Genomic DNA, 12,422 nt, shown 5'->3' on the forward strand with positions numbered 1-12,422 from the left:
AGCATTGGAGTCAACATGGGCCAGCATCCCTGTGGAATGCTTGACACCTTATAGAGTCCATGCCCCGACGAATTGAGGCTGTTCTGAGGGCAAAACTCAATATTAGGAAGGTGTTCCTAATGTTTGGTATATCGCTGTAGTAAAGGCTGTAATTTCAAAAAATATTTATTAAGTTTAATCAAAACATTTTGTACACAAAAAGAAACACGACTGATTATGTGACCAGAAACAACCACTTTCAGAAGGCATAACAGGACTGAGTTTGAAAAGTGCACAAATAGTCTCTCTGTAGCTCCCTCGCTTTGACCTTCAACCCTTATGCTGAACCTCCAACAATTTAGCTCCATCTCCTTGTTGGTCATCAGGCACACATATTCTCTATAGCATAACAGGCTCTTCAATAGGATCAGCCTGATCAAGGCTCTGCACAGAATCAATGATCTATAAAAAATGAATAATCTTGCCTCGTAAATAACTAGTCATTATGTGATCCATATTAGCAAACCTGCGCAGCACCTTACTCAGGCCGATTCCCTGAAATGTGCTGTAACTCTTCTCAGGTGTCCAGTCCAGGCTTGGTTCCTCTTTCTTCTCCAGTGCTCTTCTCAATCCTCAGTCAGGGTCAGAACAACAGAACATCCCTCCTGATGGGAACTTAATTCTGGGTGACACCTCCGCTGGCCCCCTCCCCGGCTCTCTGACTGGAGGAGAACATGCCCCGGTACAGAGCCTTCTCCTTCTGGTACTCCGTGCTCAGCCTCTCCTCCGCTCGCTGCAGGTGCCTCCTCACATTAGTGTCTGTCAAAGAGAGACAGTCACAAATACAGTGATTTCAATTTCAATCAACATTAGGGGAATGGGAATAGCATAGAGACACAATAATACAATATATTGTGTTCTACTTCATTCTGTTGGGGAATTGTACAGTATGCCTAGGCTTATAACATGCCCTCACAAATCATCAATAATCTGTTTTGTTTAACTGAAAGGCTGTGGTAGTGACAGCAGGCCCTAAACAGGAAGATAGTAACCAAAAAGCTGAGCTACCATTGGGTTGTCCTTTGCTGGCCTGAGTGAGGTATTGCTTGGCGCTCTGTGCGTCTCCCAGCTCCAGAGTGGCCACTCCTGCTCTGTACAGGGCCTTGATGTCACCTGGCCGCAACTGCAACACCCGCAAGCTGTACTCCTGGACACGCGTGTAGTCGACACACTCCCTCTGCAGCAGACAGGCTGAGAGAGGGGGAGACCAAGTGACAGAAAAGAGAAGATAAAGGTAAGTCCAGAAAGAGGCGGATTGTGCATTATGCTTCTTATTATCCTCCTGTAAGTGGATAATTTGAAACAACTCATCTACTGCATGAAATATGTCAAGGCCTGTAATACCTGCTAAATTGTTGTAGCAGTCAATCTGTGTGTTCCTAAGTAGTTCTTCTTGTCCTGTGGTGAGTACAGGAGCCTCAGGACCAAACCCCTTCACTGCCGCAGTGACATCAGAGTCTAAACTACGCAGAATGAGCAACGAACGGTGGTAACGTCCAATTGCAGACCGAAGGTTTTTCTCTTTGTAGAATTTGTTCCCCTCCGTTTTTAAATGGACGGCATCTTGCAGCTGGGAGTCTATGTTGGCACCTGAGGGTCCAGGCTTGGTAGGCGTTCCTGAACAGCTTACCCCTGCAGCCCCGGCCCCCAGCTCCCTACTCTCATCTCCTGGTGTCTCTGGACTCGCCATGGAACTTGATGGCCGGTAGTGATGGGATAATAAGTACACGAGAAGACATGATATTAGATGACTGAACACATTGTATTACATTGGTGGTCCACACCAACACTAAATGTTAAGACAAAACTAGATATGATTAAAGAAATGAAGATGCTCTAAACCCGAAATCTGAGACCCCCCCATCACAATTGCTTTTAAAAGAAGAACTAGCTAGTCATTTCAACTCATTCACTAACTGTTATCTGGGTGTCCTACTAGGTCATTTATAAGCAAGCAAGAAAAAGGGTTTTACTGGTGCTAGCTCGCGTGTGAACAAGATGCAAAGTAACTGCAATTGACATGGCCATATGTTAACCGTTATAAATAAAAGTGTATTGGCGGCTTACCTTACAGTCTACTGATCTTTACACAAAATACAAATACTTGAACTTGCCCACCTACTGTAGCTAGTAAATAATGAACACGCAAACAACCACAACATTGGCAGAGGCAGGAACTTCCTGCTTTTTCTTCTTCTGTGGTGAGAGGAACCCAACCCATTTCACTGCAACGGAACTTATTTTTAGCTTAGCGCTACATGCTTTAGCAACATGGACATGACTCTGTGACGCATTCATCAATGAAACAAAATGAATCACTCCTGAAAAATAAAATTGTGTTGTCTATGTTTATCACTTTGGTGAATTGATGAAGAGTGTTCGAAGGTTGTAGAGGTTTGTTTGGAACAAATGCAATAGTTCATAAATTGTGGATATCATAGGCTGCAGTATTTCTTATTTATAGGACAGCATTCAATAGTTCTAAGGAAAAAGTGCAAATGAGCCTTTTGCAATGGTCCATTGTTAGGGGAGTCGATATGGTTAACGTTGTCCTACTGACCGACTTTAAATTACAGGAGTGTGGGGGTCAGCATTGTCACCCCTTTCGACCCCGCCCTACATTCTATCCCATGCATCTTATACTGTATAACAACAAAAAAATCATATTTCTCAAAAGGTCAAATAGGGTGGAGCAAGTGACTGGCCCAACCGCTAGGTTACCTGCCCCCCAAGCAAGCAAGGCTACCTGGATAATGACTGAATAAAAAGTAACACTCAATGACAATTTTGACAGCATTTCACTGCATATTTTATGCCCCCTTCAAAACAACTGGGAACTGTGAATTGGGAACTCGGACATCTCCGACTGGGAAAAATCGTTTGGACCGGTCATCCAACTCGGAATTCCAAGTTAGAAACTCGGGCATCTTTCTAGAGCTCCGACTTTCCGACCTGAAGATCACTAACATCATGATTTGACCTCGTTTTTTCCCACTTGTCTCGAAAGCACCAATATCTAGGCCAGTTGGCCAGTGCTCCGGTATGTGTTGATTGCTAGTGCGTCACTGGCACATTTGCTAGGGGAGAATTGTATAACGGAATGCCAGCAATCATGCAGGCTGTGCTTTAAATATCCGCTGATTTCTTTGGAAGTTTGACAGATGGTGGTTTACTAATTCCAGATAACACCGAATAAACGGGTAGGCACTGCCTGAAGATATCTTGTATTTAGTTCTGATCGATCTTTTGGACTATGGAACTTGATCGGCGACTGTTGGTGGCTCACTGCGCAACCCACACACCCTGTCAGTCCTGGCCGGGTTGATGGTATTTGTCCCGCTTGCGCTCAACGGCTCAGTTTTCAAAGGGCGTTGTGCGCTTTTCACCACGGGTTCATGGAGGACGGAGAATTGAATCGAAATTACTGGGGAACCGGGTGAGATTTCACACTTGGTGGTACAACAATGGGGCCCACCCGCTGCTTGCCAGTAAGCTACTTTTGTCGGGTTTTCACGGTGATGTACGGCGCAGTTCAGGGCTGGCGACATGACGAGTGAGTGCACTTTACATGGGCTTTGAAATAGTTAATCAATGGCGTATTATATTTATTATTATTTTTAAAAACAATTATACAAATGAAACATAAATTACATAAACAACCTGATAATAATAATCATGACCATTATGAAATATAAAATGGTGCAATGCATTCTATGTGTTATGGGCTAACTACTATTACATAGTTATAACAGTTTATGTCAAATGACAATGTTTCCACTTGTTCACTGTCACCTATGTTATTATTGTATTCCTTTTCCAGAACCTTGTTCTCCGCCTTCCTGACCCTGAGCCTGTGTCTGGAGGGGTCATTGTCACCCTCTCCCTTAGGCTGGCCTCCTGGTGCAACACTGTCACTGATGACAACATCAGACCCTACAGGTAATGTTTATACACTGAGGCCTACATATCAACAGGAAATACTTTAGGGTATTCCATGTCATTTGGTCAGGAAAAACTCTGGTTGCTAGTACTGTGCATGGACCATCAGGAAAAACTCTGGGCCCTAGTACTGTGCATCGGCCATCAGGAAAAACTCTGGTTGCTAGTACTGTGCATGGACCATCAGGAAAAACTCTGGTTGCTAGTACTGTGCATGGACCATCAGGAAAAACTCTGGTCCCTAGTACTGTGCATGGACCATCAGGAAAAACTCTGGTTGCTAGTACTGTGCATGGACCATCAGGAAAAACTCTGGTTGCTAGTACTGTGCATGGACCATCAGGAAAAACTCTGGTTGCTAGTACTGTGCATGGACCATCAGGAAAAACTCTGGTTGCTAGTACTGTGCATGGACCATCAGGAAAAACTCTGGTCCCTAGTACTGTGCATGGACCATCAGGAAAAACTCTGGTTGCTAGTACTGTGCATGGACCATCAGGAAAAACTCTGGTTGCTAGTACTGTGCATCGGCCATCAGGAAAAACTCTGGTCCCTAGTACTGTGCATGGACCATCAGGAAAAACTCTGGTCCCTAGTACTGTGCATCGGCCATCAGGAAAAACTCTGGTCCCTAGTACTGTGCATGGACCATCAGGAAAAACTCTGGTCCCTAGTACTGTGCATGGACCATCAGGAAAAACTCTGGTCCCTAGTACTGTGCATCGGCCATCAGGAAAAACTCTGGGCCCTACTACTGTGCATGGACCATCAAGGAAAAACTCTGGGCCCTAGTACTGTGCATGGGCCATCAAGGGAAAACTCTGGGCCCTAGTAGCATGCATGGACCATCAGGGAAAACTCTGGGCCCTAGTACTGTGTATTGACCGGTGTGTTGCATACATTGTAGTGAGTGTGAGGGTCAAGCTGCAGGGGTGTGGCTGTAGCGTTGTTAAGTATTGACAGTTTCCTGTCTCTCTGTCGTTGTGCAGCTGTGCAGAATCCCAGTCCGTCCCCATGTACCTGGATGTAGAGATGTCGTCCTTCTACACTGAGCTCACCCTGGCAGAGGTATGTAGTCCGCCATAGCTGGCCAATCTCATGCCAGTGGACATTCCCCACTCAAAATATAAATCTTCTGCATTGCCTTAACATCAGTGGTGGAAAAATTATCCAATTGTCATATTTGAGTAAAAGTAAAGATAACTTAATAGAAAATTACTCAAGTAAAAGTGAATGTGAAGGTCAGTAAAAGTCTAAAACTATTTGGTTTTAAATATACTTAAGTATCAAAAGTAAATGTAATTGAAAGTAAAAGTAATTCCTTATATTAAGCAAACCAGACCACCATTTTCTTGCATTTTTAATTGCCTGATAGCCAGGGGCACACTCCAACTCTCAGACATCATTTACAAACAAATCATTTGTGTTTAGTGAGTCCGCCAGATCAGAGGCAATAGGGATGACCAGGGATGTTCTCTTGATAAATGTGTGAATTTGACCATTATCCTGTCCTGCAATGCATTAAAAATGTAACGAGTACTAATGGCTGTCAGGGAAAATGTATGGAGTAAAAAGTACATTATTTTCTTTACACCACTACTAAACACGAGTGAGTCAGAGTGTTCTTGTGATTCAGTTTCACTCTCTCTCTCCTCTCTCTCTATTCCCCCCCCCCCCCCCCCTCCCTCTCTCAATTCAATTCAATTCAAGGGGCTTTATTGGCATGGGAAACATATGTTTACATTGCCAAAGCAAGTGAAATGGATAAACAAAGTATTTATTTAGCCTTTATTTAACTGGGAAAGTCAGTTAAGAACAAATTCTTATTTACAATGACGGCCTACCAAAAGGCAAAAGGCCTCAGGCCTTAAAAAAAAAAAAGTTGTCTAAAAAGGCTTGAATTTGTTGTTGCCTAATTCTTTTTCGGTAGGTTTCTACACTACTTTCCTTCCATCTATAGCATTTCTTAATATTGTGTAGTTCCTTTAGCATTGATGTCTCATGATTGTCACGATCGTCATAATGATTGGACCAAGGCGCAGCGTGCGTAGAATTCCACATGTTAAATAAACATGAAACTCACCAAACAAAACAGAAGACAAACGAAACGTGACGTTCTGGACTGCTCACAGGCAGCTACACAAAAACATAGTCAAGATCCCACAAAGCACAATGGGGAAATGGCTGCCTAAATATGATCCCCAATCAGAGACAACGATAAACAGCTGCCTCTGATTGGGAACCATACCAGGCCAACATAGATCATTATTCACCTAGATAACCCACCCTAGTCACTGTCACGCCCCAACCAACATAGAGAATAAGCAGCTCTCTATGGTCATGGCGTGACAATGATTGAGTATTGGTCTGTTCAGGAAGACTGTGATTTTGCTGTGATCTGATAGGGGTGTTAGTGGGCTGACTGTGAACGCTCTGAGAGACTCTGGGTTGAGGTGATAAAGTAATCTACAGTACTACTGTCAATGGGTGAGCTATAGGTGTAGCTACCATAGGAGTCAACTTGAAGCCTACCATTGACTATGTACAGACCCAGCGTGCGACAGAGCGGCAGGAGTTGTAACCCATTTTTGTTGGTTGTTTTGTCATAGTTGTGTCTAGGGGGACATATGGGGGAGGGAATGCGGTCACCTCCAGGTAGGTGTTTGTCTCCCTGTGTGGTAAGAGTGTCAGGTTCTTGTCCAGTTCTGGTATTTAGGTTGCCACAGACTAATACATGTCCCCTGGCCTGGAAATTGTTTATCTCCCCCTCTAGGATGGAGAATCTGTCATTGTTAAAGTATGGGGATTCTATTGAGGGGATATACTGTAGGTAGCACACGTGAGGACATTTTTCTCTGTTGAGATCATTTCCTTATTCATTTCTAGCCAGATGTAAAATGTTCCTGTTTTGACATATTTAATAGAGTGGGTTAGGTCTGCTCTATACCAAATTAGCATACCCCCTGAGTCTCTTCCCTGTTTCACACCTGGTAGTTTGGTGGATGGGACTACCAGCTCTCTGTAATCTAGAGGGCAACCAGTGGGTCTTTCTCCTTTATACCATGTTTCTTGTAGGATGACAATGTCTGTATTTCCAATTTCTTTGATGAAGTCTGTGTTCCTGCTCTTTAGGCCAAAGGCAGATGACCGCAGACCTTGTATATTCCAGGATGAGATAGTAAGAGCTTTGTGTTCCATAGTGTCTAGTGTTTTTTTGTGTGGTTTAGGCCCGGACCATCACAGTAGGTGTGAGCAGAGCATGTTGAGCATCTGATACATAACTCTTAGGTCACAGGATGGGGCTTGGGGGGTGCAGTAGTGGGGATTGGGCCTGTTGCTATGCTCACGGCCTGGGCATATGTGCAGCTGTCATGTTGAGGTCCTTGCTGCAGGGGCGGGGGACATGGGGGGCAGAAGGGGCATAGGTCTGATCTGGGAGGGCCTATATAGCGTGTGGCCGGGGTTTGTTTGGGGTGGTCTCAGCTGGTCGGGGTGTGGTTGGTGAAGCTGTGGTCTGGGTGCAGGTCCTCTTGGCGTGCTTTCTCTTGGTGCAGGTCCTTCGGGAGGGGGTCTTGCAGGTCTGGGAAGGTGTCTCACTGGTCTGGGCGGGGTGTCCGTTGCTCTGTTGCTCCTGTGTGAGGTGCTGGGGCTGTGGTTGAGGGTGACGTCCTTTAGGGTCCTGACAAAAGTTGTGAGGCCGTTCAAGGCCAGGGTGGAGTGGTGGACCAGGTAGACATTAGGTTTTGAGGCACAGTCCCAGGAAATTCTTGCACTCACCCGCTGTATAGTGGCAAGGTGAATGTATTTTCAAATCAAATCAAACTTTATTTGTCACCTGCGCTGAATACAAGTGTAGACCTTACCGTGAAATGCTTACTTACAAGCCCTTAACCAACAGTGCAGTTCAAGAAGAGTTAAGAAAATATTTGCCAAATAAACTAACGGAAACAAATAATACAAAGTAACCTAATAACACAATAACAACGAGGCGATATACAGGGGGTACCGGTACCGAGTCAGTGTGGAGGCTATATACAGGGGGTACCGGTACCGAGTCAGTGTGGAGGCTATATACAGGGGGTACCGGTACCGAGTCAGTGTGGAGGCTATATACAGGGGGTACCGGTACCGAGTCAGTGTGGAGGCTATATACAGGGGGTACCGGTACCGAGTCAGTGTGGAGGCTATATACAGGGGGTACCGGTACCGAGTCAGTGTGGAGGCTATATACAGGGGGTACCGGTACCGAGTCAGTGTGGAGGCTATATACAGGGGGTATCGGTACCCGAGTCAGTGCGGAGGCTATATACAGGGGGTACCGATACCGAGTCAGTGTGGAGACTATATACAGGGGTACCGGTACCCGAGTCAGTGTGTGGAGGTACATGTTAGAGGTAATTTGTACATGTAGGTAGGGGTTAAGTGACTATGCATAGATAATAAACAGCGAGTAGCAGCAGTGTACAAAACAAATGGAGGGGGGGGTCAATGTAATAGTCCGGTGGCCATTTTATTAATTGTTCAGCAGTCTTATGGCTTGGCGGTAGAAGCTGTTAAGGAGCTGTTTGGTCCTAGACTTGGCGCTCCGGTACCGCTTGCCGTGCGGTAGCAGAGAAAACAGTCTATGACTTGGGTGACTGGAGTCTCTGACAATTTTATGGGCTTTCCTCTGACACGCCTATTATATAGGTCCTGGAAGCTTGGCCCCAGTGATGTACTGGGCCGTACGCACTACCCTCTGTAGCGCCTTACGTCAGATGCCGAGCAGTTGCCATACCAGGCGGTGATGCAACCGGTCAGGATGCTCTCGATGGTGCAGCTGTATAACTTTTTGAGGATCTGGGGACCCATGACAAATCTTTTCAGTCTCCTGAGGGGGAAAAGGTTTTGTCGTGCCCTCTTTATGACTGTCTTGGTGTGTTTGGACCATGATAGATCGTTGGTGATTTGGACACCAAGGAACTTGAAACTCTCGACCCGCTCCACTACAGCCCCGTTGATGTTAATGGGGGCCTGTTCGGCCCGCCTTTTCCTATAGTCCACGATCAGGTCCTTTGTCTTGCTCACATTGAGGGAGAGGTTGTTGTCCTGGCACCACACTGCCAGTTCTCTGACCTCCTCCCTATAGGCTGTCTCATCGTTGTCAGTGATCAGGCCTACCACTGTTGTGTTGTCAGCAAACTTAGTGATGGTGTTGGAGTGACGTGTGACCACGCAGTCGTGGATGAACAGGGAGTAAAGGAGGGGACTAAGTACACACCCCTGAGGGGCCCCAGTGTTGAGGATCAGTGTGACAGACAATTCGTTGCCTACCCTTACCACCTGGGGGTGGTAGCAGGGTGGAGAAAACCACTTGTGTGTTGGGGAATGTAGAATCCTTTTTTTTCACCCTTTCCTGCTGGGCCCTCAGGTCGTTTGTGCCCGTGTGAATTATAATGTGGCTGGGGGACCCTAGTCTGTCCTCTGACAACAGCTCTAAGGCGTGCCTAGTGTTTGGGCACATGAGTTTAGCCACTTTGAGTTTGGGAAAAAGTTTATTCTCTTGAATATATTTGCCATTTGAGTCAATGAGGAGCACAATTTCTGGCTTTTGTTTGTCCTCAGTGGATGTGTGGGGGTTGTCAGGAGAGCTATCAGGGGAGCTGACAGGAAGGGCTGTTAGGAGGGGGTGGGGTCTGTTGGGTTGGTGAGTCCTGTGTTGTCTGTCCCTGTTTAGTGTTGAGGTTGTGGTCCGGGTCTGAGGTGGGCTGTTCTGCTGGTTTCTCTGGGGGAGTGTCCTGCTCTCTGTCACACTTCAGCTTTCTCACCTCCTCTTTCAGTGCTGTTAGCTGTACCATGTCTCCACCTTCCGCCCTCCTGGTCTTGTCGGGGGGGGGGGGGGTTGTGCTGGTCTGTTTTGTGGGTCTGTTCTGTCTGGATTGTGTGGACTCCCCCTCACAGAGAGACAGCTTTTCCTGCTGTGCTCTCTCTTTGATCCCGTAAAAGTCCTGCTGGAACTGCATGAGGATTCCCTGCACCATTACTGTCCCAGACTTGTACACGTTGACAGAGGTTGTTTCAATTTCCTCAATGTCAAGTATTCTCTCTCTCCTCTCTCTATTTCCCTCTACCCCTTCCTCGTGCTCCTTCTCTCTCTCTCTTTTTCTCTCTCTCTAATAATACTAATCATATATACTTATAATAATGTTTCTCTTTCTCTCCAGGTCGCTCTGTGGAATGTGACAGCACTGTGGTTGACTTACTCCATCCTGTCCTTCATGCGTCTCTACCACTCCCACAGCCACCACATCAATGGGCCCTGCCTGCCCAGGGAGAAGGAGCCCCTAACCCCCACACCCACCATCAACCAGAGCTATTAGCATCTTTATCTAACGCCGGCCTTAACCCCAATGAAACCCCATGCAGCTATCCCATCAACACCCAGTGGTTTTATTTTACCCTAACCCTAATCACCTTTCTTCTGCTAAACCTCATCACCACCACCATTCACCACATATGTAACACATTCGCCTCTTATGTAAGGTTCAACCTCCAACCTCACATTATGCCACTTGGTAAATTGTTTTTTCAATCAAAAGGGATTAACTGAGTGTAACCAAAAAAAGAAGAATAAATTAAGCAGTGTTATGGCATTTTTTAAATCAAATGTTTAACTAGTACCAACTACCATCTCATTCTAGAGTTATATATATGGTTGATGTTGAGATGTGTCTGTTACTTGAACTCTGTGAAGCATTGACTTGGGCTGCAATTTTCCGCATTGACTGACCCTCATGTTTTAAAGTAATGATGGACTGTCGTTTGTCTTTGCTTATTTGAGCTGTTTGATTTGTTTAACACTTTTTTGGTTAATACATAATTCCATATGTGTTATTTCATAGTTTTGATGTCTTCACTATTATTCGACAATGTAGAAAAAAGTTAAAATAAAGAGAACCCTTGAATGAGTAGGTGGGCCAAACTTTGTACTGGTACTGTATGTCTGTTATATCCAACAGTTCCAAAGTTGCCAAATGTACCATTTGTATGTTAGCGCTCAAGGAAAAAGTAATTTGTTGTTTTGAGTGAGTTAATGCACATTTGTACTGAGCCGCTTTCATTGAGAAGTAAGAAGCATGTGGTATTTGTGAAAGAGAGCCACTATATTCAGACAGGCTCACTATGTGAGCAAGACACATGAATGTTCTATTGTGTCGCAGAATCACTCTCTTCCTCAAGTGAAGGTTGTTGTATGATGCTATATGTGTAGATGCAGCTGCTTTCAAGGCATTTGAGAATATAGAATTTTGATGATAGTGTCATCAAGTGTAGTGTTTAGTGTGAACTGGGCTGAGCCAAGAAGGTTTACAGAGATATAGAGAATAGAGGAATGTCCAATACTTGTTGGAAAAACAAGTCTTGACCTTCAAACTCTGTACCCTGACCTTAGTAGTTGTGGTGACACACAGAATGCGGAGCAAAAAAACGGAAGAGAGATAGGATGTCTATAATCTATTGCATTTTGTAGTATTACTGTCAATATTGATTTGTTTTTGTTTTATACTGGTTCTTTATATTCATATTTTTATTTATCATCCTCATTGTGAAAATCAATAAACATCTTCCTATAAAAATGTGTAATTTCTTTGTAATTCTTTGGGTGGAAAAATAGCTTAACATTTTGGGTATCGAGTAGTTACTGCATGTTTATAAGTAGTTGACATCTCTCTGGGCATGGAACTACTGTTTTCTCTGCGGTGCTGATTTCAGATATTTGAGAAACAGACGCCTCACAAGTCCTCAACTGGCAGCTTCATTAAATAGTACCCGCAAAACACCAGTCTCAACGTCAACAGTGAAGAGGCGACTCCGGGATGGTGGCCTTCTAGGCAGAGTTGCAAAGAAAAAGCCATATCTCAGACTGGCCACTAAAAAGAAAAGATTAAGATGGGCAAAATAACACAGACACTGGACAGAGGAACTCTGCCTAGAAGGCCAGCATCCTGGAGTCGCCTCTTCACTGTTAACGTTGAGACTGGTGTTTTGCGGGTACTATTTAATGAAGCTGCCAGTTGAGGACTTGTGAGGCGTCTGTTTCTCAAATGAGACACTTTAATGTACTTGTCCTCTTGCTCAGTTGTGCACCGGGGCCTCCCACTCCTCTTTCTATTCTGGTTAGAGACAGTTTGTGCTGTTCTGTGAATGGAGTACTACACAGCGTTGTACGAGATCTTCAGTTTCTTGGAAATTTCTCGCATGGAACAGCCTTCATTTCACAGAACAAGAATAGACTGACGAGTTTCAGAAGAAAGTTCTTTGTTTCTGGCCATTTTGAGCCTGTAATCGAATCCACAAATGCTGATGCTGTCACGTGTTCTCCCTCTCCGGCCTCTAGGTCACCAGGCTGCTCGTTATGGTGCACACCTGTCACCATCGTTACGCACATCAGACTTACCTGGACTCCA

The 12,422-nt window shown here is 45.0% G+C and overlaps 1 protein-coding gene and 1 pseudogene across 1 annotated transcript; one reads left to right on the forward strand and one right to left on the reverse strand.

The window, feature by feature from the left end:
* Window positions 1-149: 149 nt before the first annotated feature.
* On the reverse strand, window positions 150-2,257 carry ttc9c (tetratricopeptide repeat domain 9C). Its single transcript, XM_071399347.1, has 4 exons — window positions 2,107-2,257; window positions 1,384-1,733; window positions 1,048-1,230; window positions 150-798 (listed from the first exon to the last, which is right to left on the reverse strand). Exons 2-4 carry the CDS (start codon window positions 1,727-1,729, stop codon window positions 656-658), a joined length of 672 nt encoding a protein of 223 aa, XP_071255448.1. The 5' UTR covers window positions 1,730-1,733; window positions 2,107-2,257; the 3' UTR covers window positions 150-655.
* Window positions 2,258-3,159: 902 nt separating this feature from the next.
* Window positions 3,160-11,591, forward strand: LOC139574611 (transmembrane protein 179-like; annotated as a pseudogene).
* The last annotated feature ends 831 nt before the right edge of the window (window positions 11,592-12,422 follow it).

The sequence above is a fragment of the Salvelinus alpinus genome, chromosome 4, assembly GCF_045679555.1.
Source record: "Salvelinus alpinus chromosome 4, SLU_Salpinus.1, whole genome shotgun sequence".
Classification (NCBI taxonomy): domain Eukaryota; kingdom Metazoa; phylum Chordata; class Actinopteri; order Salmoniformes; family Salmonidae; genus Salvelinus; species Salvelinus alpinus.